The 27,953-nt window shown below is 42.9% G+C and overlaps 2 protein-coding genes across 8 annotated transcripts in view; one reads left to right on the top strand and one right to left on the bottom strand.

Annotated features, from left to right (window-relative positions):
* Window positions 1–25: 25 nt before the first annotated feature.
* IleRS-m (Isoleucyl-tRNA synthetase, mitochondrial) lies at window positions 26–24,277 on the top strand. The gene is made up of 24 exons (XM_077637703.1): window positions 26–260; window positions 694–816; window positions 1,718–1,868; window positions 2,789–2,937; window positions 3,894–3,943; window positions 4,976–5,023; window positions 5,100–5,161; window positions 5,724–5,814; window positions 6,614–6,729; window positions 7,409–7,584; window positions 7,976–8,215; window positions 8,775–8,929; window positions 9,478–9,580; window positions 9,687–9,780; window positions 10,782–10,887; window positions 11,947–12,049; window positions 13,274–13,402; window positions 14,383–14,514; window positions 15,619–15,725; window positions 16,462–16,610; window positions 18,200–18,396; window positions 19,277–19,412; window positions 20,139–20,306; window positions 24,151–24,277. The coding sequence occupies exons 1-24, from the start codon at window positions 75–77 to the stop codon at window positions 24,192–24,194; spliced, it is 3,015 nt and encodes a 1,004-aa protein (XP_077493829.1). The 5' UTR covers window positions 26–74; the 3' UTR covers window positions 24,195–24,277.
* Rab3-GAP (Rab3 GTPase activating protein) overlaps window positions 23,853–27,953 on the bottom strand; it is a 48,090-nt gene continuing 43,989 nt past the window's right edge. For 4 of the 7 annotated variants that reach the window (XM_077637700.1, XM_077637702.1, XM_077637699.1 and 1 more), the window contains exon 33: window positions 23,853–27,523. In XM_077637700.1, coding sequence (XP_077493826.1) covers window positions 27,371–27,523 — 153 coding nt within the window. In that variant the 3' untranslated portion in view covers window positions 23,853–27,370. The remainder of the gene's footprint in view (window positions 27,524–27,953) is intronic. The other 3 variants (XR_013308591.1, XR_013308592.1, XR_013308589.1) reach the window with 2 other exon arrangements.

Raw genomic sequence — 27,953 nt, 5'->3', positions numbered from 1 at the left:
GAGCAGCCCAATTGCCATCGACGACGTGTTTATCAACATGGCGGCGCCCACATTCTCCCAATGTGCTCTTTGAGATGCCGCACGGACTGGCACGATCGTGCTGCGTTCTCTGCAAAAACAAACCGAAATCGTGTTTTCAGCTTTCCTTGAGAAAGACAGGCAAAATATCGTACACTGGCACGGTACTGCTTCCGAAGACGGGCTTTCCCCAGCGGATCACTGGCGCAAAAAGAACCGAAAGTGATGAGAAGATCGCAAAGGTCAGTTTCGGGAGCGGCAGCTTTTGATGGGCTTGATTAGCGACAAGATCGGTAGTTTCTGTGTCTTACAGGTTTCTTAAATCATCACACTACGGTGTTACCTTCCCACTAGGATACTACTTTTTGATGGCGAACCTGCCCGGTTCAATCAAGCTCGCGGGTGACACTGTTATTCCCAGTTTCGTTCCAAATTGCTGGAGTCGTTCTTCAACAATCCGTGCTCGCTCACGAAAATCGACATTCTAACGCATAAATCTGGTTCACATGTTTGGAGACCGCCTGGTATCACTGGCGTGCGTGTCTGCATCGGTCAACTGAGGCCTGCAATATCTACTATTTTAACCAGCAGGTGCACTTTTCCCGTGGTGTTGAGTAGATCGGTGCCCGTTGGTATATCTCACACGTCAGTGAATCGGTATTTTTTTTTTTTCAGTACGCGTGTTTCGAAGAGCACTACACCTGGCAGCGCGAGAACAACAAGGGCCCGGATTTCATTTTGCACGACGGACCACCGTATGCGAACGGTGACACACATCTGGGCCATGCAGTGAACAAGGTAGTAAGCGGTGGATATCGCATGCCGTGAACCTTTCTTTTCCACCTTGCTAATAAATTCACAGAAGAAGACACAAAGAATAAGTTTGTGGGACACTTAGCCAACACAAGCGACAGATACTGGTGTTCTGCGGGGAATGGGCTGTAGCATCTGAATCATTATTATATAGAGCAGTGACTACGGAGCACATTTTATTTTGGAAAACATTGTAGCTCTACATAGCAGCTGGGGTGCGTATAGTGTTTCTGAACTTTTGCACTATATTAAATGACGGGAAAAGGTATGCAAATTTCATGGAGGAAAAAAAAGTTGCTTCTTAACTGGCCTTTGTAACCTCATGTATTTGCTGAGTAAGCTCACCCGCTGGATCAGTCAACAGTCTATCCGCCAAAAAAGTGGGCATATTGTCAGAGAGTTTCTCAGCTTTTGCACTATGTTAAATGACGGGATTAAGGTATGTGAATTTCATGGAGGAAAAAAAGTTGCATTTTAACTGGCCGTTGTAAGCTAATGTATTTGCAGAGTAAGCTCACCCGCTGGATCAAAGCCAATAGTCAACCCTCCAAAAAAGTGGCCACATTGTCAGAGAGTTTCTCAACTTTTGCACTATGTTAAATGACGGGATAAAAGTATGCGAATTTCATGGAGGAAAAAAAGTTTCATTTTAACTGGCCATTGTAACCTCATGTATCTGCTAAGTAAGTAAGCGGATCAAAGTCAATAGTCTACCTGCCAAAAAATGGCCACATTGTCAGAGAGTGCTGTTTGGCGTTTTTGTAGGGACACTTTTTGTGCTTTCCAGAGCAATTCTGTGGGGTGTCCTGAACAATGTGTGCATTGTTGTCTTTTGGCATGAATTATTAGGCAAGTAACCTTGAGTTCTGTGATGGAACCTTTGCAGATCTTGAAGGACATCACCGTCAGGTACAGGTCACTTAAAGGTGACCGTGTGCACTTTGTGCCAGGCTGGGACTGCCATGGTCTCCCCATAGAGACAAAGGCTCTCACTGCCGCCGAAAGCCGAGGGTCGCCGACAGACATTCGGTCCAAAGGTAGCTGACATCCACTGCAATGCATTTCATGGTTTAAGAGCTCCATAGCTGACCACGAGATTTAAATACGGGACTGTTGTCTCCGCAGCATGGCTACAGTGGGCATACTAGAAATCTTTATATCATATTCTGGTGTGCAACCTTTTCAAAAACACTTGACATTATCTCAACGCTTGAATTCAAGTTGACTGTGAGCCTGATTGGCAGAGATCAGTGCCTAATGAAAGCAGTGTCCTAGCAATTTTCAGTTTGATTTTTGTCTAAAGGAAAACAAATTTATAGTTGTGACTCAGTAGTTGATTATCAAAATTATGAGCTTATTTACAACACCCCCAAGGGAAAAGCATTTTTTAAGATTATGTGTGCTACGGGACCCCCAGTTAAGCAGAAGTTTCTGCATTGCATGGAATGACTTTTTATAGTTACTCAGATGTCAATGGTGACACACATTTGTTGCCTGCAGGAAAGATGAGCGTTTTTTGCATGTCTTGTATGTGCATTTGCATGCACTCACATATACACACCTGTATGACTACAGATGAATGTATGTTTGGTACGTAAAAATTTTACGCAGAACTCATAAGGATTCAGTCAGGATTGGCTTCTTTATTTTCCATGCACAGGATTGTTGTAGTGGGGTTCTGCCACATTTTCTTAAAATCACACATAACTGTGCAAATGTTACTGCTAACTCGTTAGTTGTTCAGTATCATTACCATAGCTAATATTAACCTACCAGTGTCTCACATAATGCCACAGATTTTGTAAAGACACAGCTCATGAAAGAGTTGAGAGAGTTTTGTTTTCTACAAGACATCTGTTTCAGTGCCATCAGTTCAATGATTCGCTAACAGATGGTGTTTATGACGCATTTTTTTTGCATTACTTCTTATTCTCCCTTTTCCCAACTGCTACCCAAGCACACAGTTTTGCTTCCGCAACCATCCGGAAGCAAATGGACTCATTCAAGCATTGGGGTGTCATGGCTGACTGGACGAAGCCATACAGGACGTACGATGTCAGCTACGTCACTCGGCAAATTGAGGCGTTCTATGATCTCTACGAAAAGGCAAGTGCTCTTGTGCACTGGGGCAGTTACAAAGCTGTTTTGGAGCAGCTCAGCATGTGTCCGAACTTTGGGGCAAAGCTCTGCACACAGGAGCGTACGAGTACGTCACGCAAGTCACTTATGCAGCACCAAGCTGCTCCTTTAGTTTATGTCTTTTTTTTTTTAAAGTACATACTCAGTCCATTTCGAACTTGTCTCTACATTTTGGCTAATGGTCATTCATTTATACATAGTTTTGCTGTGAAATTTCAGAGTTACATTTGCAGCCTTTCAGATGCTGGTAATCAGGCTGATCAGAGAGATATGCTTTGCCTTTAATCACTTTTTTTCTCCTCTTGGCCCCTTTTCCACAAGCTTGTCTGTATTGAATTTTGCCAAAAGCTGGCTCCAGGCTAAAACTTGGCCTTTATCTCAAAATAATGTACATTTTACTTCTAGGTTTCATAGCCCCAGTGGTGCAGCAAATTATCTACAGCCTGCACATGCTTTGCTAAAGATAAAGTGTATGATATGCCTTTCAATTAAGCTCGGAAATACAGCTGATGTGGTCTGGAAGCATGAGTTCATAACTAGGCACAAATATCGTCTAGACAGATTATTTGCTAGCCATTTGCCACTGTATCTCTTCTCTGTTCTGCATTACTTCAGATATTTCTGCTCATCAAAACAAAAAGGGCTCATGGCAGTTTCTTCAGGGCGACTTGCAAGCATTAGCTGGTTGTCGGTACTTTGCTGTGTTCATGCTGACCATGTGCATAGCAGCATGCAGAAATGAGCAGCTGGAGGGGCGCTCTCAATAGAAAGATCAAAGAACTTTAGGTGCTATACTGGATTTGCAAACTTGTTTTGGTGCTCGTGTTCCTTGGCTCATTTTGCTATAGTGCATCAGTATATGAAATCAAGCTTTGTTCTAACTTTGGCCCGTGAAGTTTAGCAAACCTCTTCCTTTACTTCAGGGCTATGTATTCCGTGATTACAAGCCAGTTTATTGGTCGCCTTCGAACAGGTAAGCTTCAGCCTACGTCACTAAACAGCACCAGAATGCAATACTTGAGGTCCTCCTCATCTCTTAGCAGGGCGAATGAAAAAGCTTGGAAGCATATGCATGCTCTAGAAAAGTGCTACTTGAAAAGTGTCACGACTGGTGTTCTTATAATGATGCAATTCACAATACATTCTCACTTCCTGTGGTGTGGCTGCTGAGGCCAGGGTCGCCGGATGGAATTCTGGCCATAGTGGTTGCAGAATGCAAAAATGCCCATGCGATGTGTGGTGCCAGTACATGTTGCAAAGCCCTAGAGGTGTCGAAATTGATTTGGATTCCTCCACTACAATGTACTCCATAGCACATGGAGCTTCTGGACATTAAACCACCACTTACTATGCCAAAATCTATACTCTTAGGATGGTCCAATTTAAAGTCGTTTATATTTTTCTATTTACCTAACCACTGCTGTTCCATCATTAGGCCTGCAACAGTTGCCACTGAGCAAAATAGGTGATAAAAACGAAGCAAAACTGAATGTGAGTAGTAGTAAAACAATGGCCCAAGCAACTATAGTTAAATAATACGGGGTGTGATAGATTATCTCGTTACCTGACACTGTGATGTAAGTACGCATGATTAACATGCATAGCAGGGGGTGGCAGAAGGTTAGGTGGGCGGATGGGATTAAGAAGTTAGCAGGCAAAGGGTGGATGCAACTGACAAAGAACAAGGTTAATTGGAGAGACATGGGGGAGGCCTTTGCCCTGCAGTGGGTGTAGTCAGGCTAATGATGATGAGACCAGCTTAGTAATTGCTTGCAGGTGCTGCAATGAAATAATGGAAACAACTTGAAACAGCTGCAAGCATAGCTGGTTATTCGTTAATTTTTTTGTGACCTGCTCTCACTGGATGTGGGTAGCGATTCTATTGCCCTGACTGTGAATGCACAACATGCTTACTCTGACTTGTGTTAAGAGCATTAAGCTACAGTAAGCAACAGCTGTGGTTTGTGTAGAAGAGCTGATGCTCATGCCTTGTCATTGCTTGCAGAACTGCACTGGCTGAAGCAGAGTTGGAGTACAATGTTGATCATGTTAGGTGAGCTTCTGTGAATGCAAATTTTTGTTTTGTTTCGTGCTGGATACCTTTCTTATTGCTTGTTTGCTTGTTGCAGCAAATCTGTCTACGTTGCGTTTCCTCTAGTCAAAGTATGTGATGCTGTGCGAAGCATTGTGCGTAAGTGGGTGCTGTGTTTATTGACAACCTTATTAGTGCATGCATCTTCTCGCAAATAATCAGGAAGTCACTGAATAACGAGCAAGTAACGATGTGTCTTTTTACGCCAGTTACACATCCACATGTGTAAGTGTGTGCCACGTGATGTAGTTCACGCGTCATTCTCTGGTGGTGCTCACTAAATGCGAAACAAAGAAAAGAGAAAGTTTTAACAGGTAGAGGACCAGTTATAGTCGGCACACGTTCAGTTTGTAGCTCGACCTCTGACAATTGTTGTATTGCTTTTCATTTCATTCATTGTTTCCTGAAAGGCACAAAAGCATTAGATATGGAGGTGAGGGGGGATAGAGCAGTGTTTAAAGGCAGACATAAACATTTCTTCTTTGCTTTGTCTATAATCTATTCAGTTTATTGAAGCATGCACTTCTGCCTGAGGAGTTGTGCTGTGTACCTGATTGCCAAGACAGATTTTATGGCATTTCATCTCTTTGCATGGCTATTTGTGCCAAACAAAAGAACAGCAAAGCGGTGCAGAATTAATGTCGGGTGCTGCACATTTCAGCTAAGGACGTTGGCCTTTCGGCATTGATTTGGACCACCACACCGTGGACTCTGCCAGCAAACCAGGCTATCTGCTTCTCCCCTAATCACCGGTTTGTGGCCATATTCTTTTTATCTCATCTTTCAGGAAAATGGTTGCACCTGCACACCTTTGTTTGTAGGCTACTGGCTAGTTGCATTGTCTTGCTGACATTGTTGTCAGTGTCACCACATTCCTCTACTGAGTTCTCTGTTAGTAAATTTAAGACAAACTTGACATAATTCCATGGCTGATCAGTGGACAGCTCTCTGTAGCTGAAGGTATAGTTGCCAGCAAAAGTTTACATATTAATACTAGTGGATGAAGTGTCCACATTCCCATGGTGCTTGAAGGCATTTCAGACGATTGGCTTTCGTAACTGAGCCAAAATTAACTGTTTTCTCTAATGACAGAGGAGACTGCATTCACTGAAAATGGAGCTTTCATAGGCTAGAAAAGGTAAAAAAATAAAATGCAGGTGTCGCCACTACCAACCGTCTTCACTGTGGTGTGTCTGTGGTGCATCAAGGCTGTTTTAATGTGCATTTCTGAGGCTAGAGTACACTCCTCTCACTCATACTGGTGATCACGGAGTCCATTTGGTCTTGACGTCACAAAAAAATGTCTCGTTTTCAAATCCAACTTTCTCAGCAATAAATGTGTTAAGAAACATCACTGTAGCCTCAAATAAAGCAAACAATCGATTTCTACTGAGAAAGAAAATTGGATGCAATACTTGTGAGTGACCCCCTAAAGTTCATGAACATGGTCCTCAGATGAATAAATAAAGAAATTCTCTTTCCCTCTTTAGTATTTCTTTAATCGGCATCTGCAGTATTTATAATTGTGGTGATGTCTTACACAACTTTCAGGTACAGCATCGTATGTACAAAAGCTAGTCAGAGGCACCTGGTTGTGGCCTCTGACCTGATCTCTCACCTTCAGCAAAAGCTCAAAGATGAACTGGAGGTACTGGCCACTTTCCAAGGTAATACCAGCATTCATGGCTTACTTTGCACTTGCCACATGATTCAGTGTCAAGGAATCGTGGAATGATCCGTGCTTTTTTGTCATTGCGAAGTCATGCTTTGGGCATTGCCGCCGTACTTGAAGGGCCTTGCAGTAACAATTTCAATTTAAATCGTATGTTAGTGCACCTGTTATTGTATTCATTGTCACTGTGAGGCAAAGAACTGCACGAGTTTAAATTGATAGTTATTACTAGTTATACTTCCTTTATTATACAGGGAGTTTCACATAAAACTTTGCATATTTAAAATCGGCTTTTCAACTTAGAAGAGTGCTTTTTCAGCGGTGAAGTACATCGAAATGTGGCTAAGACGTGCTAACGAGCAGGCTGGTTAACTAATATTGAATAGTTAACTTTTTAACTATTACTTTTAGGCTTCTTAATTACTGATGGAAGAATTTTAGGTATTTTTACGAAGATGTTAGTGCAACCATGTACTTCTTTCTTTTATAAAACTAGTGCTCGAAACGGCTTGAAAGTGGTGTCATTCAATTCCTAGAGACATTCTGAGTGAAATTTTGCCATCTGTATGCTTGTGAGATATGCACAGAGCCACAATTCACAGTGTTGCAAACGACTCGTGAGATCAAGCATAGGCTGTTGATAATGGTTACTTTCACTGCCTAATTTTCAACAGGAAACGACATCCTCTCCGATGCCACATATACTCACCCCCTGTATCCTGGTAAGGAGCTCCGCTTTCTGCCGGGAGACTTTGTAACCATGGAGAAAGGCACAGGATTGGTCCACTCAGCTCCCAGTCACGGCTTTGAGGACTATCAGAATGCCCTTAAGCATGGCATAGCGATCGAGGTGGGTGCTGCTTATGTTGTTTGCACAATAAAAGATGGAATTCCTGAGAGTCCATTATAATTTGGAGGAGGCCATAGGATACCCACTACTTTGCATCACTTCTCTACGATTACCTTTTATGCCTCTTACGTTTCATTTTCTTCTTTTATGTGGTGTGTTAAAGGGTCCCTGAAAAGGATGTTTGAGGTTGCTTATAATAGCCTTGCATTACGCAGAGTACAGGTCACCGAGTGTTCATGCCGTGTACAGTACTTCAAAAGCGAACCGATCATTTACAATATACTTCTAAAAATTAGCGCTTTAGTGAGGAAAGAAATGATCTCATTAGAGGTAGCACGTGGAATAAAATTCCACTAGCAATAAGGTTCACAGTTTTCTCGCAAATTTTCAGGACTGTCTAGTGGATGAGGAGGGACGCTTCTCATCGAGTTGCAGGCAAGAGTTGCATGGACTTCCAGTGCTAACCGAGGGTTCCGAGGCAGTCACGAAGCTCCTGGCCAGTCACGTCCTGCAGACTGGCAGCTACACACACAGCTACCCTTATGACTGGCGCAGCAAACAACCAGTCATTGTGAGGTCATCGAGGCAGTGGTTTATCAACCTCGATGACAGCATGAGGCAGCGGGCACTGGTAACTCTTCCATTTTGAGCTAGAACGTGCATTGAATAGCGATTAAGGGTTGTGAAGAAATTTTTCTTGCTTCCTTTTTGCTTTTTTTCCCTTCTTTTTTCGTACAGTTGTTAGGTTGGGGCTGTCTTGAAAAATAATAAGCTCCCACTTGCACGCTGGAGCACGACAGGTTTAACCTAATAATAAATGTAAATGTCCTTAAGGACAAATACTAGATTCCGGCCCACCTGACGGCGGATATTTATAGTGAGGGCATCGGAGTCAAATTCCCTGATCAGCTGAACATTCCACGAGCCGTTGTTTTATTTCATGAGTGGATTTAAACGAGAGGCAAGAGGAGCAACTTTTCTATACCCCTTTGCGAGAAATTGTACATGTTAGAAAACCTCGTTGGAGCATTATGGTAAACTCCCCCAAAAAATGTTAATGTCATGCTACCTCTTGCCATGTTTTAAACGCATGGGAGCGTTGTGTACAAAACTGAATTTTCTTTTTCTTTAAGCTCTGCAATGCCATTTTTTTTTTGTTCTTTAACCTCCCCCTTGCAATTACCCTGCAGAGTTGCCTGAAAGAGGTGCAGATCCTGCCAGAATCAGCACGTGCCATGTTCGAGAACCAACTGACACAGCGGCCTCACTGGTGCATCTCGAGGCAACGGTTCTGGGGTGTCCCCATTCCGGTGGTTTTTCAGGAGGACAGATCACTCACGTCAAGGTGATAAAGTTTGGCTTATATGAAGGCTACACTTTGTTAGGTTTGGTTAGCTTGGTACATGAATGTGACAAACCACAAAGGCCTTTCTCTCATACCTGTGATGGATGTAGAAAGCTGTGCGACTTTTCTGTCGTTCTGCTCATGTGTGCAAAATACTGTTATTTCTGGCACTTCAATGTTTGAAGGCGTGCCATGACTCTCTATGCTGGCATAATGATGTTGCAAAGCTCTTGTTTAGGATCAGGTAATTATTAACGCACTAATTGTATCCAATCTCTTGCATTCCTCTTGAAGTGCGTTGCACCCCTTACCAGCATTGCACTGCGACTTAAGTTCTTCTTCAATCGTTGATGGACTCGAACTGAATTCACAGGGTGCCGTGATGCCCACGTAAGCGTGTAAATCACATCTGTTCTTCATCACAAGAGTCATACACCATTTCCGCACCCTACATCTCTACTTAATTTGAATAAGTCGAGCTTTTTGTAATAGTGAAGTGCTTATTTCATGAGTTAAGTGTTGAATAAGTCAAGAAATGTAAATTGCAGGCAGTTTGTGAGACACCTTTGCAAGCTCATGCATGTAAGAGGACCGGACATCTGGTGGACGGCGACAGACGAGGAGCTGCTTCCCAATGAAGTGCGCCAAGAGGTCTGAGATTTCGCTGTTTTTTCAATCCTTTCACCACTTCAGAAAGCCTAATTGAATGGTGTCAATAAGGGTTGGTTTAAATTTATTTTTTCACACTCTCCATTAGCTTGGAGTTGGTAGAAACGAAGAGCTCACGCGAGGCCAAGATATCATGGACATCTGGCTGGACAGTGGACTCAGCTGGAAGATGGTTCTCCCAGGCAAGTAGACACGAGCAGTGAGGGTGTAAACGGAGCTCTCTCAGCTTTGCATCTTTGTTGTAAGCTACGAATACAGATGTATAGCCTTTGTAAAAAAAATTAGTTCGCTGGCTTTGCCACTGAGCCATGTAGCAGTTGTGTAAGAGCCTCTTTAGAGCTCCACTGCTCCGAAGCACTGTTTTGATGCAAACGAAATGCAAGCTGCCCCTGTGCTATGCAATGTTGGTGTACAGTAAAGAACACCGGCTGGTAAAAATTTTGAAAAGGTCCTGAAAAGAAAAATTTTATTAATGAAGTCACAGTTTAGAAACCTTCAGGGAACATGTATTTTTGTGTGCCGAATCCAAATATCTTATTTAATTTCATGTAAAACAATTGCTTGAGCACTTATCTAATTTTTATGCATGTATCTTGTGAAGAGCTTTGAAAAAAATTTGCTGCGAGAAACTTGCCGACATGTATGCCATTGGGTTCTCTTGATACTAAGGAATGCAATAAGGGTAAAATTGTCTTCCTGCCTATCATAGAACTTAAGTTATAGGGCTTTAAAGCTGTTGCTTCAGAAATGCGAAGAAAAGTGTATATTCTCGTTTGTGAAGTGGCAGCTTCAATACCCTGTAACTCAAGTTTTATAGTAACCAGGATGGTAATTTTACCCTTATTGCATTCCTTAGTATCAAGACGACCTAATGGCCTACATTTCAGCGTGCAAATTTACATGTTCCCTGAAGATTTCATAATTATTACTACATTAATAAAATTTTGTTTTCAAGACCAGGCTCCCCTCTTAGGCTTCTTAATTTGTTGAACAAATCTTAATTTTCTCCTCCAGCAAGTGGTTGGCCCTAAACATCTTCCTTACTGAGCACTACTACTTCCAATTAACAGGGGCTGTTTTAGTTCCAGCTGACCTTGTGAACATTGGCTTTAACTGCGTATCAAGCATTTCCTCGTGTCTTGTTTAAGAAGCGAAACTTTTTTTTTTGCCACATCTTTTTCAGAGCCGCATCAAGCAGACGTCTATTTGGAAGGCCTCGACCAAGTTCGCGGGTGGTTTCAGTCTTCGCTGCTGACAAGCGTTGCACTCACAGGCAGAGCTCCGTACAGGTACTGAGTCCGCAGTACTTAAGAAACACGGCACTACACAAAACAGAATTTTAGCTTGAAGAAGCACGGCGCAGTCATTGCTGACTTGTGCTAACAGGCTTTTCAGGGACTGTATTCCCAAGATTGCCAAGGCAGCGTGTGCAACAGGTCTATTTGTTATTGCATCGTTATTGCATCACTGCTACGTGAGTTTCTGCAACAGGCAAGGGGCATTTTGTTGGCGGTGCAACATAGGAGAACCCGCAGTTTGCCAAAGGATGGCCACTTAATTCCTTAGAAGACGCTTGTCATGAGAAATTTTCACTCTTTAATTTCTTTCATTCATGTTGACGGAAAATGTGCACACCTACAATCTTCCATCGTGTTCTTTCTTTCATGTTTCACTATGTTTTCATTATGTTTTGTAGCTCCAGCCAGTTAGTACATAACAAAAATATAGGGGTTCCTAAAAAGTGCAATTTCAGAAAACAGCTGATGGACTATGACATCATGCATCCATAGAATGAACTTTTATATAGTCAGAAATACTGGACTGCTACGCAATCATCACAAAGTGAACAAGGGAGGGGAAAGCCTCAGGGCGCTTGCCGACGTTTCGACAAGAGGACTTGTCTTTGTCTGGCAAAGCGTTCATCATTGGCGGGGTGTAAATAGGGTCTCCGAGGAGGAAGGGCCGGTGAGGGGGAGGAGGGTGTGAACTGGAAAGGGTGTTGGGATGGGGAAGGTGAATCTTGTCCATGCATGATGGCTGCTACATATGATTAACCGGTTGACCTGCAACACTGTGAAAAGAAACAGGCCAGTTCAGCAGAAAGGAATCCGGGGGTGTGGATTGTGGAGAGGTGTCGAGCATGGGCTTGAAAGGCTCTGCGTTGAACTGTGCAGTTGTAGTTGATGGCTGCATCCATTTTTGCTAAAAAAATCACTGTGGCGGGCTGTCTTGTGGCAGACTTTTTTTTGGGCCTTGACAGCCATCTTAGAGAGTAGATGAAATTATTGCATCCATATTCCTTAGTAACACATTTTTTGCCATTCTTGTTTTTTCTGGTGACCAAACAGGAAGCTGTACATGCATGGCTTCACGTTGGACGCTGATGGGCGCAAAATGTCCAAGTCGCTGGGGAATGTCATTGACCCGGAAACGATTACCAAAGGTGGAAAGGTAAGCGCAAGGCTTGGTGATCTGATTTGTTTCATTAAAGACTAAGCTTCTTGCCTGGAATGGTGGTGCAGGTTCCTCAAACTGCATACCAACATCGCCACCTTCGTGGCTAAATGAATACAAGAAATCTGAGCATAGAAAACTATCAAACAGAAAGAATTGAATGAAGCGAGTCTTCTCAGTGATAAATTTAGGCTGTGTTTTAAGCTGATTTTGAGATTACCAGTGTCATGTTTCAAAATTTAGTCCAGCGGCCACATTATGTTAATATAATTTACACTTCTGTCGTTTGATACTTCGTATGGTGAATTTCTGGACTCTGGCTTAACTTGATATTATACTTCAGAAAAATGGTGTTAGTATTTAACTGCATGTGACAAGCTGCTGTTTTGTACACTGTGTTGACATTATACCTTAAAAGGCAGCTTCGGGAGTTTTTGAGAGTTTGCTAAATTTCATTTAAACTTATACTGTAAATTTCCTCTCATTCCTGATTATAATTGTATTTTAAGCATAGTATAATTGAAGTGTAATAGAGCTGTAATGTTGTAGTGGTGAAATTTAATGAATTGTGGCAGTGTAATGCTTCCCACTACTTATTAGGTGTGCAAAAAATCTGGAAATTATAATTTAAATAATACAGGCAGAAAAGGATTCACCTCTGTTTCGCTGCATTAATATTAAAGAGTAAAATAGTGGGAAAAGTCGGTCGTAGATTTTACAAAATGCACTGCTGCTTTGCTTATATTCACTTGTGCAAAAAGCCATGCCTTTGCGCTCAAGTGGAAATATATTGTGGAAAGTTATTTTTTATACATTATGCATTAGTTTTACACAGTTCTCAGTTTTCGCACTTTTTTTACTTAGTAGTTTTATGCAGTTTTAGTTTTTACAGTTCTCAAGCAGTTTCAAAATAGCTGAACCCATTTTTCTGCTTCCCAGCACTATGAACTAGACTCGCTGCTGCAACACCGAAACATTGACATTATGAGTGGAAGGGGAAAGTTTTAAGAATGTGAGGCATCATTATCGCAGTGCTAATTTTGGCATTTCCTCGAGACAATAGCACGCTTATAAAGTAATGGAGAAGGAGCTTCAAACCGTCGCAGTAGTGGCAACAAACTGGTGCGAAGTGAATTTGCCGCTGTTCTTGAAAAGGTTGAGATAAAGCGTAGTCTGGCCAAAGAATCAGAGTGGTTAGGCTTATTTCTTGCCTGTTTTCAGGACCTGAAGAAAGACCCTGCCTTTGGAGTTGATGTGCTTCGGTGGTGGGTTGCTGCCCACACAAGCAACCACGAGAACGTCCCAGTCGCCAAACACGTCCTCGCCGGGTGCCAAGAGAATGTTGCCAAGGTCTGCTGTTGCTTGTTTACGAGCAGCGAAAACCTTCAGAACCTGATGTATTTAGACAGGCTAAACATGCCAATCCCTGCAATAACTATAGTGGTGTAAAATGTGTTGCTCTAGCATGCAAACAGCCGAGGACACAGGTGAGAAGGCAAGGCATGCTTCCTTTTGCTTGTGTCCTTGTTTGTTCGCACAGCTGCACAATGGATTCTACTCCAAATCATTGATGTTTTCGCTCACTAAAGTACCACTACAGTGGTGGTCATGGAGTCTTTCATGATGCTTGCTTTGGTGCCGTTTGAGAGTTGGTTACTTGAACATCAACACGAAATTGCCGAGACATAGTTTCATATTCGCTAACACTGGGATTTCTGCTCTTAGGCTTGTAAAAATATTTGAGAAATTTGAATGTTCGAGCGAATAGTAAAACGCCCGGTATTTGGTTCAGTCAGAAAGTTTGGCATTTGAAATCTTAGAGTATTTGTCAAGAGCAGAGAACAGTTCTAGAATGCTTGGTTTTCTTACTTCAGTGCACATTTGAGGTGGCTTGTTTGAAAAGTTTGCATTTGTGTTTTAAAAACTCTGTGCATTCTTTCTTTTAGTATGTAATGGCCTAGTGTGTTAGAGAAATAATTATTTTGGAAATGCCTTATTATGCCATTCAAGCGTTTTTTTGCACACTAAAAAATTGCTGCATTGAATGACTTCAGAATAATTTCGACCCTCTGGGATGTTTTAACGTGCACCGACATTGCATAGCACATGGCTGCCTTTTGTGTTTTGCCTCCATCGGAATGCAAATTCTGTATCCAGGATTTGAACTTGTGTTGTCACGCTCAGCAACCAATTTCCATTAACACTGAGCCTACCGTGACGGGTTTTGGAATATTTCTTTTGAATTTATTTGATGCAAAGCACTGTTCACTTCGAACCAAAAATCCAACATCTACGCAAACCCTATGTGTTGTTTATTTTCACATTTGCAGCTGCGGGGCACGCTGAGGTTCTGCCTTGGAGCCCTGTCTGACTTTGACCATTTGCACCATGCGTTGCCCTACGACGCAATGCTGCCCTTGGACCGATTCATGCTGCACCTCTTGAGAGGATTTCATACTCGGGTATGGTCGAGAAAAATTAAGTGAATGTACTTTTATGCGCTGAAGCTACACCTCAGCTGTCAGGGATGCCATAGCTGAGGGCTCTTGAGAGATATTAAACACCCGGGGTTCTTAAATGTGCGCTGAAATATTGGAACAGAGGCGCCTTTGCATTTTGCCTCCATCAAAATGTGGCCACAGCAATGAGGAATTTGAACTGCGAACGCAGCTTGGCTGGACCTGATCACCATTCATATCAAAACTTAATGTTTTGTGGTTGTCTTTTTAAAAATTACTTCATTGTTGATTTTGTTTTGTTCGCCATATTCGTGTAGCCAGGGTTGTGTAGGTGTTCTTCTGGAGTATAATGCTTGTCTATAAAATCATAGGCTATGGGGCTGTCACATAATTACTAGAGATATGCTTTAGATTTATTTGCACGAAAGTGAGCCAAGCTTGGTTCACGTGTAATTGGTCATAGTATTATAAAATTTAACCTGAGGGTATCTAGTACACTTTCAAAATTTTGAGGGTGAATCAGTCAACTATGAAATAGTTAGTTAGTCAATAGTTAATACTCAATAGATAGTCAATAGTTAGTCAACTATGAAAAACAATGCGCAGTATTCTCAGGTCAGCTTGCTCACAAGGGTATATTTTACATTAGAAATCTAGTCCGTGCAAATATTACCTAGATTGCCGACGGCTGCTGAGACTTCTTTCAGCGTAATTGTCATGGGTCCATTTAAGTCCAATAAACCAGGCTTTGTGCCAGCCATGGCCAGCCAGTCTCTGTGTATGTATTTCTTTTTGATCATTATAATCTCTTTGTTGCTCATTAGTGACTGCCTTTCTACACTTCATAAAAAGTGCCCGTAGATGCTATCTTTGAAAGCGTATCACACTGGTAAGGAAGGGACGTGCATAACACCGGATTACAAAAATAAATGCATAGTTTAAGCAAGAGAATGAGTAGGAAAAAGAGAATAAGTAGGAGTTAAAGTAGGGAGAATAATCGGAGGGGTTAATAGGAGAAAATTCAAAACATGCCTACAATACTAAAAATGTACTGCAAATTGCTCTTTTTTGTGATCACTAATACAGCCTTGCTATCCACTTCTCCAGGTCACATCCCTGTACGAGGAAATGAAATACAACCATGCCTGCTCTGCGATCCTAAACTTTGTCGTCAACGACGCGTCATCTTTTTACTTCCAGGCCGTCAAGGACAGGTGAGCACTGATCGCTTCACACATCTTGGCAGCAGCCTATTCTAAGTTCTGTGCAGGAGGTAAGGAAAGCGTAAACAAAAAAATAATAATATGTTCTCTGGCTTTCTCAGGATCAGGAATGGTTCTAAAGGAATTGTGGCCTTTGGCAAAACAGTGTGGCAGATGCTGTTGCAATGACGTAGCAGACTGTTGCCATCACCATCACTCAGTGCCAGCAATCGCAGCCGTTAGCATGTGCTCGCGTTTGAGTACAGGACAGGCAGTGGTTGAGGCATTAAATCAGATTTTGTTGATGATTTGTTGACGATCTCGGAGAGGCTGTCTTAGCGGATGTTGCCTGCTTGTACAAGCAAACCGCCATGCCTTGGCCATTTTTCTACCTGGGGTACACAGTGCAGTTGCAGGGAGAGCAGGCTTTAAGGCAGCTGGGTGTGGATGGAAAGGTCTTGAAGGAAACTTCCAGAAAACCGTTGAAGAAAAGTTTGCCATAAATTATCGGCCAGAGAGCCAAGATGCACTAAAAACTGCAGTTATCTGGTCGTGGTATAGTAGTTATAATCCTACTGGCTTGGGCAGCATAATAGGCTGCACATTATATCGGTGAAACAACAAAGGAGCTTTGAGAGTCGCACCATTTGAGAGTTGCACAAATTCAAGCTGACTCACATTTCATCTCTTTCCTGGATTGTCGTGCCTCATTTGTACTCTCCCTCACTTCTTTTTCATGTGTTTGCAGACTTTACTGTGACGCAGATGACTCAACCAGTCGTAGGTCCTGCCAGACAGCTCTGAGCCACGTATTAGACGTACTGGTACAGCTGACGGCGCCTGTCGTTCCTCACCTCGCGGAGGAGGTCTTCTACCACCACGGGGATTCTGGAAGGCGTAAGCGCTTCCTTGCTGAAGTTTTCCAGTTCTCAAGAGTGGTCTCTTTGTTGTTGAAATGATGTAGTCTATCGATACAGGCCCACTTCAATTTTTCCTCAGTTTCTCTTTAAGAACCTTGGCGATTGAGAGCATTTCAAATCGAAAGGTGTCTGTATTCTGATCAGTAATTGATCGCAAGCATTGTTTCTATTTCAGTGGTTTGTGACATGAACTGGGATGTTAGGCCAGTATGTTAAGATGCTAGCACAAACAGGGAAACAAAAATGAAGTCTGTGCAATTAAAAATAGCAGCAGAGAGAAACGAAGGCAAAGATTTAACACACGCACACGACGAGAACGATGCTGCACTGACAACCGGTTTGCTGCACTAACAAGAGTTGTCAGTGCAGCAATGTCCTCATCGTGTGTGTTTTACTTATTTGTCTTCGTTTCTCTTTGCTGCTGTTTTTAATTGATAATGCTCCAACTAGCTCAACAATCTACCTTATTAACATTAAAGTCTGTAGTCCTCTTACAAAGGAAAATAGATGTGTATGAACTGCGAGAGGTAGATAGGCAGTGTGTGAATGTAGTTCGTATGATACCTAAGTGAGACAATAGACCAACACCATGTTTACCAACATAGAGGACGTTCACGGACGCCGGAGCTGGCCGGAGGTATTGCTTGCATCGTCGTCTGCCAGGGTGCCCAGTTTTCTACTCATGCCGTTTAATAACTATCTTCTGTTGTAGACCTCTTTAGGCTGTCTAGTTTGAGTGACTGTATTTGTGAGCAAATGCAGCACACGTAGAGCGCCTAGAGTTTGTGGCAGATATGTCCAGCATTACAACACAAATTTATTGTAAGATTTAGAAAGATATGAGCTTCGAAATACTTTTTCATGCCATTGTTTAAAGTACTCTCCAGCTATTAACAAATGACTGTCTTCACATGTGCATTGTGAAAAGAGAAAATAATTTTGGAAGTTTAGTTTACATCTGTTCCGCTCCCACCCTGGTAACCCAAACTGGGTCATCTCTGGCATGCACATATTATGGTGTTTTAAAAATATTTTTGCTTGGCATAACGTTTCATACTTGCACATTGTCTTGAGATATACTAGGCTGTTGTCAAGGAAAGGACGGCCTAAAAGATGCACAGCGAGATTTGAAAACTACTTTACTTTGAAAACCCTTGCTTGCAAGAATTCCTGCCGACCGTACCCCCAGACTGCCACAGCAGCCCCATCGCATCTTTCTCACGTCGCAGATTGTGTCAGTCTATAGCATTTTAATACAGGCACTTAGGCTATGGCATTAAACATGGACATTGTCACCATCTTTTTTCTTCACATATCATTCACTCCCTTCTCTTTCACTGTTCCGTTGTTTGGTCTGCGTCTTGCTCAGTGCTTTGTCAACTCATCCAAACACCTAGTACGTCAGTGCAGTGAATTGGCCCGATTGCTTGGCCAAATTTTTTAAATTGTTTTAAGATTTTGTGATCAGATTGGAGATCTTTTTGGCTTTCTTCATTAGCTGGATAGAGCTTACTGTTTGAAACAGCGATGCATTTTTTTTTCTTCCTGTGCTTATCTTTTTACCAGATGACACTGGTGTCTTTCGCCGCACGTGGCAGGCACCCATGCCCGACTGGGAACGTCCAGAGTTCGCCGAGCTAGAGAAGCCCCTCTCAAAACTGAGAGAAGTCGTTAACAAGGCCACTGCAAAGTCGCGGACATTGTTGTACGACATTACAGTCGTCACTACTGGCGAGGACAGCCCATTTGCCAGCTGCCTTAGAGTGAGTTTTTCTATGCTTTCACTGAAAATAAACGGTGCGAATGCTGTTTTTTTGTTTGTTTTAGGCACATTTTCTTCCAGGACTCCCGTGTTCAGCGTTTATGAAACACATTGTATAACATCTTTTACTGCACCTAGCTGCTTCGCTTTCTTGCTGTTTATTTATTTATATTTCAAGCGCCCTCACTTACCGGAGGCATTATTGAGGGGACTCATGCGTAATGCAGAAAAACAGTCTCATTAAATATGAAAAATCTCAACACCAGGAACAGGAGAAATGTATTTCTACAAAATGTGGCGAAAATAAAGACATACACTTGCAAAAACCAACTTGCAGCAAGTTTGAAGACAGCAGAAAGCCAACTTAATATTGCAAACATCTTTTGTGGTAAACTTTTCCATCTAAAGCGTCTTTCCTTTATGTTCCACGTGCTGAAGAAGTCAGGTTGTGTTCTCTTGTGGTTGTGATTTGTGGCACCTGTTCATGAGTACATAACATTAATTAGCTTGAGTGATTCTAGCTCACATAGAGCCTTTGTCCATCTGTGTTTCACTGAACATGCATGCGTCCCATCAGCTTTCTCTGCAACATTGAAAAACAGTGGTACCCCAGTAACTGCCCTGCGCGTTCACGTACATGCCTTACATGTTGTGAAACAGTGATTCAGTGTCTGAAAGAGGGCACTGCATTAGAGCGAGGAGACGCTGGCTTATTTGTCACTTCTGAGGTGACATAAACATCCGTTAGTGTAACTACCCTTTGTCGACCTCCGTACAGGGCTCACATGAATATAGATGCTCTTTATCTGTAGTGAATACACGACAATGTGCTGAATGTGATGTGAATCAACATTTTACAAGGAGTGGACATTACTGTGCAGGTTCTGCAGCCAGAAGCATCCGCCATTCATTCAGGACTCACTGATGTCCTGCAAGTTGCTTCGGTCACTTTCAAAGATCAAGACGATGTGCCAGCGGACCAAGCAGCTCCTGACAGTGTTGCCACTTTGGAAGGAGGTCAGTCTATCGGGCATGTTGATGAATTACTGCAATCTGATGCATGCCTTTGACTCAAGTAATAGCAGTATATGGATTATGCATGCTGACCTCAAAAACACATAATTAGTAATTGGCACCGTCTTTCAACGTTGTCAAATTCAAGTACACACTGCTGTCATTCTGGAACGATTTGAATTTTCATTGCAAGTCTGCACAGCCCTGAAGCCTGTTCGTTTCCCCCCTTCAATTTATAAGCGTGTTGAAGCTTTAATCATTCCTACTGAAATGTTGCTAGCACTTCCCCCATAATCAGAGACTTTTATGGAATTGGTGTGACTGCCACTTTGTAGAGAGATAATACAGGCTGGTGTAGTTTATAGTTTCATGGCCCATAGTGAGCATGGCTTTAATAAAGCTGTTCACTGTCAGCCAACTGCACGCTTTTCAACTCATAAGGAGCAAAATTATGAGGGTGGTATAGTCACATATTCATGTTCTACTGCTTTCTTACAACCGTTTCAGGATTGCTTGAAAATGTAAGTAAAATGATTGTAAGGAGTGAATAATATCAATTAAACTAGACAGCATTGGGATGCACTTTCCTGCCTTGCTGCTCTCAAATGCCATCACTGTCGTTGAGATGCAGGAGCAGTGTCTGAGAAGTTGACTCTGTGATGCTTTCTTTTCAAAGGCCGCTTGCTGTGCGAAGGCGGCCCGTTCCATTTTTGTGCACACTTTCCGCAGTTGGCGAGAAGGTCGTGGTTGCGATCGAGCCCACAAAAATGGCCACTTGCGAGCGGTGCCGTCGCAACATCTCCGAGGAAGTGGGCCGCCTGTGCCAGAGGTGCGAGGAAGTCTACAAGCGACTGAATATCAGGTGGAATCTTCCCGAGGATGAGGCTTCCTTTACAGGCAAGTGTTTTTGATCGATGCTGGCCTCTTATACAGAGTGTTTCACCTAAGACTTTACACAATTTTTAGAGTTAGAAGAGCGCTTTTTTCGTCATAGCACTGTCAGCGGTGTAGTACATCAGAATACAGTTAAGACTTGTTAGTTAGCAGGTTAACTAATACTGAATAGTTTACTTTAAGCTGATTTTGTTATTTATTTATTTAATACTAATATAATACAAGTTTTAGGTTTCTATTATTTTTTTATTTTTCAATGTTCAAAGGTTGGTGTGAACTGTCACGTTATGGTGACGACACTCCAAAAGAAACTGTTTAAGGGACTGACTCGCGCCCACTAAGAAATGATGACTCGGCGATAGCCACAAGCGCACTCAGCGGTCATGGAACTGAATGCCTGCAGTTCTTGGCCACCCTCAATTTAAAGCAGTCAAGGAACCCTCGAGATGACCAGAACCAACTACAACAATCTGGAAAAATGTGGAAGTATTTGCATGCGGCCATGATCAGTGGAGATAAGTTTGGTTGCGTCTTGCATTATAAAACAAAATGATAAAGCCATGTGCTGGTGGTTGCGAGTGCGAACGAACAAACTGTGCAAAGATTCATGGCAATCTAAAACAAATTGAAATGGGAAGCTTTACTCACGAGGAGTGATCGGTTGCATTAAAAAGTTCATGTATAGCTTGTTTAAATTCTGCTAATCATGATCATGTACACAGGTCAGACAGTCGACTTCTGTTGGGACATGACTGGTTTAGGTTACTTATATATGAAATGCTTTACAACTGGCTACGAAGCCATGTAGCTCAGCCCCACTGTGCTTTGAATTAAAAGAGCCCTAGAACGGAAATGTTTAAAATGTCAGAAATCTGTTCCAAGTGCAAGCAATTGGAGACTGATGGATTGGGGGGGGGGGGTGACCACCCCCATTACTTGAGGCTACATTACAATGCCGTCCACTTCTTGGTAGTGATCAAAGAGTCCGTAATTGTCTAGATATCGTTATCGTCAAAAGTTTGAAGCGAGTGGCGAGAATACTTCATTGTCAACTACAAATTTCTCAGCAGCATATGGGTGCTATTTTGCTTAACAAAAGGCAATAACAGAACCACGAAAAGACAGAACCGTCAAAGTTGACCGAGAAAAAATTGGATTGCGTTGTCCCCAAATGTCCCTTTACTTTATCAGCCACATATCCAAACGCTGGTTTTATAGTGTGTGGCACAACACAAGCATAGCAGTAGAAAAAACGAAGAAAACTTGCTTCATTGTGATATGTTCCCAAACAATAGTTTTGGCTGATTGCTATTTCTCTTGAAACACTGTCTCATGATTGAGCTTCCTTAAAACAATTTTCTGATCATTTCTTAAGTGACTGCAAGGACATGCGGACTGATGGCACAAATTTCATGCGGGTCGCGCAATAAATATTTGTATCATCCAGAATGAAAAAATTTCTTAGGCAGAAGCACGGGAAACACATTCGTACAGATCTGTTTGCAGCTGATGGATTTATTACTCACAACACCCGCAATGTACGCACCGCGTATCACTGCTCACAGCTGGCTGTGCGTACCGTGCGTCAGCGATATGTAGACAGCGATTAAGTGCTCAAGGGTGCAGTTGCAGCTCGTGCGTTCATATTGTCTGAAATTCTGCACATTGTGTATAATGTACTCTACCCAGGGAATGTTACGAATCTCTATCATCCCAAAATTCATATAAACAATGATCGTATTGTAATGACTCGCACGGCCGGCAATGGCGAAATGCCAAAAAGGACGAAGTGTCCCCAGCACTCGCTGGATAGAATGCTCGGGACCTCGGCCCCAGCCGCACGCTGCTGCCTCCGCTGCCACCGCCCTCTCCTCTCCGGCAGCCCTCCAATAAATGTGGCTGCGGTTGCCTTCTTGGGCGACCTCCACAGTGTCATGAAATTCTATTGTATTTTGAAAAAATACACTACTAGACACCCCGCCATCATGCTTGCACTTATGGTGTTGACTAGCTAATTAAGTTGCTCTTTTCAATAAAAAGGAGTAGGTACTGCTGTCATTTCTTGCATCCTATTCAGAAAATGATTACTCTAAACGACTTATCTTTCGCGAGCTCAAAGTTTCGTGAATTCCGCAGAGGTTGCAAAGTGGCAGGCCCTGTATGCTCCAGTCTTCCACGAAAGGCAGTTGCATGCTTGTATGTGGCACTTAATCGCAATGGAGCAAGGTCTAACTGCAGTGGACATTATGTTGGACTTAGGGCGAATGTGATGAAGCTCATTCACATAGCATGACTCACTAAAGTGTATAATGAATTTGCAGAGCACAATGACGCTGTGCATAACTGATACACACACCAGTTATAGCGAAATAAATAACTGAGTAAGCATAAATTCTGCCCAACAGGGCTAATTCGTGTCAAATGCATGCATGCAGCAGTGCCGCTGGCCTTTTTTTTTTTTTCTCCTTATGGCAAATTATAAGTTGACATTTTGCCCAAATCACTCGCAAGAGCAATTTTCATCAAGTTATAGAGCCTAACATCATTATAGCAAACAGGTCAAAATCGTAAATAGTTCAATATAGCCGACTCAATTTCGTGCAAACACACGCAAGAGCAGCGGTAGGGTGTCTTCCCCGCATTACAGCCATGATATGTGAAATGGTATGACAGAACAAAAGCTGTTGCTGTTTTCACAACCAGCAGCCGACATGAGTGAAGGATGGCCACTCCAAGGCTACTATTATCTATGCCGCTGCTTCTGGTGTGCTGTCGATAGGCGCGAGGTACAAACGTGTACCTACCATAGAGGTACTAACCCTCCACGCTACTGTATCTTCCATGGTGCTGTTGTCGAGCGAGAGAAAAAAGCACGAACCTTGGCGCAAACGCTTGACGAACCATCAGCAGTCACGTGCATTGCAGTGAAGCCTGTCGCCTGCTATCTGAGCAGGTGCCGCTTGGCACTGGGGAGTTTAATATATCCATTTTATGGCCAACCGCATTCAATGTATAAAGTAAGAATTTTATGTGTTAAAAATATTTAGATGATGATGATCATGCATTTTTATGGCACAAGGGCATCTGTGGCCAAAGAGCGCCATAACACAAGGTGTTTCAGACTACTCAAGGTGGGGGTGAAGGACCCATTTTCGAAGCATTTCACCACAGATAAGCCAAGCACCAGACCAGGGGAAAGCTTGCACCCCTTGTATCACCGATGGGTACCCGGCGACACTGGGGATCGAACCCCGCACCTCCCGCATGCGAGGCAGATGCTCAACCACTTGGGTACCGCTGCGGCTCAACCACTTGGGTACCGCTGCGGTTTAAAAGTATTTAGGAAGAGTTCAATTATAGTCAGTAATTAGTAATATCTGCATTCGTTACGTCAAGGTTCGACTTGCAAAAAGCATGAAAATTGGTCTTGGCAGAAATTAGGTTGTATACAGGATTTCAAAATATGGCCTTGGCTTGTGAAAATGAAAGTTGTGGTGTTGCTAGCTTGACATTAGGCCATCATGCTGGAATGAAAGTGTGCAATCCATGTGCATACAGCATATGGCCTTTTTATTGAACACAACGCGGTTGTCAAACAGACTTTCAGATTGTTGGAAATTTTCAAATTTTGACGTCTTGAAATCCTGCTCCATGATCTTGCAGCGACGAGGTCGTGGAAAGTAAGTAGCTGCTTTGCTGCGTATGCAGCCAATTTAAGTGCTAAAGAAAAAAAAATGAAGCAGAGAGGTTCTGTTGCACCGGAAACTGCAGTAGCTACTAATTTTTTTTTCAAGCACCAGTACACATTCAAAATCCACTTCTTTTTGCATGTGCATTTCTTTTACAGAGCAAGAAGAAAAGGTTGGATGCAAGACAAAGTCTCGGACATAGATAATGGAAGGGCCCATAACCCAGCCATTACAAGTAATCTCAGTGCATCTTTTTCACTGTCAATAAAACTAGTTGCATTCATTCATTGTGTAGTCTTTAAAGGGAAGGGGAAATGTTTTTTTGAAAATTCGAGGTTACTCAAGAATTCGAATCAATGAAGCTTCTATGTAAAGGATGCAAAGTAGTTTTGCGCTAGCATTTAGAATGGTGACGTAATCACTGATCAAAACCGCGACGATGTTCAGGTTTCTCCTCGCTGCGTTGAAGTAAATTCGTGGTGATGTCATTGTTGCCGAAATTTCAGATGTACGCCGCCTTCGTCTACATGCCGCCATGCGTCTTCCGATGTTGCCAAACAATGCTTCGTGAGCTTCACCTTCAATGGCATCCATTTTCTTCTTTGAAATAACCGCTTCTTCGCCGGAAACTTACCACCACAGTACATGACGTCGTCACTGCAGCCTCTGCCTATTGCTGTGTACTGCATAGAAGCCAGAACGCCGACGCCGCTTTAGTCGGCGATTGCGGCACCATTTCAAATGCTAGCGCAAAAAAGATTTCGCATTCTTTACCTGCAAGTTTCACACATTCGACTCGTTTAAAATCATCAAATTTTGAAATCTCTTCAGCCACACTTTAAGAGGCGTTTTTCTGCTTTGGTTGAAACTAAGTACACGAAGAAAATATTTCTGCTGTTGTGTGCAAACCCTGCTTACATTAATATACAGTGGAACCCCAATTACACATCCCCCGTTTATGCGACGACCTGAATTTTACGACAAATCGGCATGGGCCTGGCGAATCTCCCATAGGAATAATGCATTAAAAGCCTCAATTATACGACAGAAAAATACACGTCCCGCTTTGTACGACGGCTGGCGGGAACCGTGCACAATGAGAGACGCTGGCGGAGCACTTTATTGGAAGATGTGACGTCAATCAACAAAGTTCCAGAACGGAATCAAGATGGACATGCACACGCGCAATGATGTGATTGTGCATACGACGACCTGTAAGGATGGTTCTGCGATGGCTCAGACCATCCCGGACTCGGGACTCTGCGCGTACACCGTGGCCATCGGTGCAAGGCGGCTTGTCTGGCCTGTTTTTCCATGCGCTTCGCTGACGAAGGCGCTGGGGAAATCATTTGTATGTTCATATTAGTATGAAGCTATTGTACAGGCGGTAGCAAGATTAGACATTTCGATGATCATCCGCGGGTAATTTGAAAACGCTTTCCGCTACAGGTTCAGTGCAGAGCCCGTTAGGTCTAGCTACCTAGCTAGCGAGTCGGGAGCGAGCGGTGCACGGTCACACGGCTGGCTGCCCATTGCTGCAAAAAGTGCACTGCCGGCACGCTCGGGTCGCAGGTGAACGTCGCGTTTTCTCTTTTCCTTCACGAAGAAAATTCCGAGTATAGACACTGCTGCCTGCTCCCACGAAGTGACAGCAGTTCTATAGGAAGTCTGGACAGAAAGACATGTTACTCTCATGGTTGTACTGCGTGCCGCAAAGCGTCTTCAAAGTTTTGGAGCAGCCACATTTCTGGTGCATCATCCAAATCATCGTTTTTGAGGTGCATGTGACGTCTCCTGAACACACAGGGTCAGGCGCAGTCTCATAACTAATTCTTGCAGAACGAAAACGGCCGCTTTAATAATGCGCAGGGGAAAATAATTTCATTTAACTTCTTAAAGCCAGAATAGCCGATGTGATGATTATGAGAATGCGTCAGTTGTGCGAGCTTTTCGATTATACGATGCCCAGGTTATACGTCAGTTTCACACAGACCCCTGAAAGACGTATAATTGAGGTTCTACTGTACTACTTGAAATACACACAGTGACAGTGGTCGCAAGGGTTGCAAACACACACAATGCCGGTGTATGTTAAAACAAGTAAGCTGCTTTTCATTATGTGCACGACAATTGCGCCTGAAATTTTGGACGCCTAAAGAATGCTGAATAAAACTTCTTCAGGTAATTTTTTAAACTGCCACATTCAAGCAGGAAGTGATAAAAGCATGATGTAACCAGTTGTCGATCATACTACCCTGTTAACCCTTTTATGAGCCACTAAGATGGCTACACTGAACTTCCCAGACAGTCATAAGCCTCCAAGAATCGAAGAAAATTGAAAGTTTATTAAGTTTATGAACAACTAATGAACTGCGCCTTTTCCTCTCAACTGCACCAACAGTTATAACTCAGTACCTCAGCTTGAAAGCTAAAAGCATGCTGAGGAAACTTGAACATCTAAAGGTTGCTTTATGTACATGATAAAATAGCGTAACAGAACATCAAAACTTCATCAACAACTGACTGACTCATAGATGTCGCCTTTAGGTAATTTGTGCTGGAAGGCTTGAAGCTAAACAGAGGCGACTAGTGGCAAACATATCACTGGTTTCAAGCGTTTAACCATGCTCTGTGTTGAGATGTGACTCCGCAGTGACTTAGCCTAGTTTCTGTGACACAACTAAGAAAGTATTCCATTATATGTTAGAAAGAAGAAACATTAGCTGAAAGAGTTGTCAAGAGTGCAGATTGCGTTGTACCATAAGAACTTCGTCACGTAACCCTCCATTGCCATAGACAGGATCAGACGTCACTTACTGAAAAAAAAAAATTCCAGAGAGAGAATCCAATACTAGCTACATGTAATTGATGCTGTTAAAAAACTATACCTATTCTTCTATCAGCTCTGTCTATCAAAGATGAGATGATGCTGAAAGTACAGCTGCAAATATATGCTATCCATTCCATTGTGTACACCAGGGCCAGGTTCCAAGACAAGAACACTGCTGATGCTATCTGAAGCAATACTGTCGATACCAACCTCTCATCGAGATTGTTTCATTAAAAATTCATTACTGCTTTTAAGTTTCATCACATAACTACGTTAGCATCTATGTGAGCAATTAGCAAGGAAAAGAATGTGCGTCACTTCCAAACAATCAGTTCCAAAAGCGGACAGCACAGAGGACAATCTCAAGAAACAACCGCGCATTCACGTCCCAGTCTGTTCAGACCAGCTGGCCTGAACAGCGTAGCACCTCGACTGAACCTCGGTGCCATCAAGTGTCTCGTTTAAACGCCGAGTCAGTCACGGTGGCCAGCATGAACGTGAGGTCGAATATCACAAGAACGTCATCACTGCGCGACGGCAACCTCCGGCTAGGAAGGTTCGGACATCGATTCCAGGACGTCCAGTAGGGACAACGCGAGACGGTGTTCCGAGTGGTCTTCCGGAAGCATACCGATGATGATCTGGAGGAGGTTCAATGTCTGCAGCGTTGGTGGGTTGCGGCAACGAAGATTGCTGAGATCCTGGAAAAAAATAAAGTAAATGTTACCAGATGACCATCAAACTATACAACTTGCTTGGGGCCGTCAATCTTCTCTGGCGCAGTAACATGCGATTGTGACAGCACACTCAAAGGCCACCATACGGTCGACTGACAGACCGTAGCAGAATGGGGGGTATTATATTGATTGCTCTAGTGGCAATAGATTGGGGAATTTCGTGAGCTCTGGGGAAGGCTCAATATCAATCTTTGAGCTTTGAGGCCTTTATACAGCTAGAGCTGTAAAAGGCAGCCCATTACAAAAAAAAAAAAAACTGGAAGTGTGCAGAGATGATCATGTCTGGCATCCAGAAAACAATGCGACTGTCAACTGATGTTGATGGAACTGCACCCATACAGACAAAAGCTCGGTGACACTGAGTTCCTGAGCACCCACCAAACTGGGCAAACAC

Source organism: Amblyomma americanum, chromosome 9 (genome assembly GCF_052857255.1).
Source record: "Amblyomma americanum isolate KBUSLIRL-KWMA chromosome 9, ASM5285725v1, whole genome shotgun sequence".
NCBI classification, from domain to species: domain Eukaryota; kingdom Metazoa; phylum Arthropoda; class Arachnida; order Ixodida; family Ixodidae; genus Amblyomma; species Amblyomma americanum.
The sequence above is the reverse complement of the archived record's forward strand: the minus strand, read 5'-3'. Positions and strand labels throughout refer to the sequence as shown.

Bases quoted from the DNA above. Each gene is read 5' to 3' on its own strand.
- IleRS-m (XM_077637703.1), top strand. From the start codon at position 75: ATGCCGCACGGACTGGCACGATCGTGCTGCGTTCTCTGCAAAAACAAA. The intron at 2,938-3,893 runs GCAAGTGCTCTT...CCTTTACTTCAG, and splicing joins TCTATGATCTCTACGAAAAG to GGCTATGTATTCCGTGATTA. The intron at 19,413-20,138 runs GTCAGTCTATCG...CACTTTCCGCAG, and splicing joins TGTTGCCACTTTGGAAGGAG to TTGGCGAGAAGGTCGTGGTT.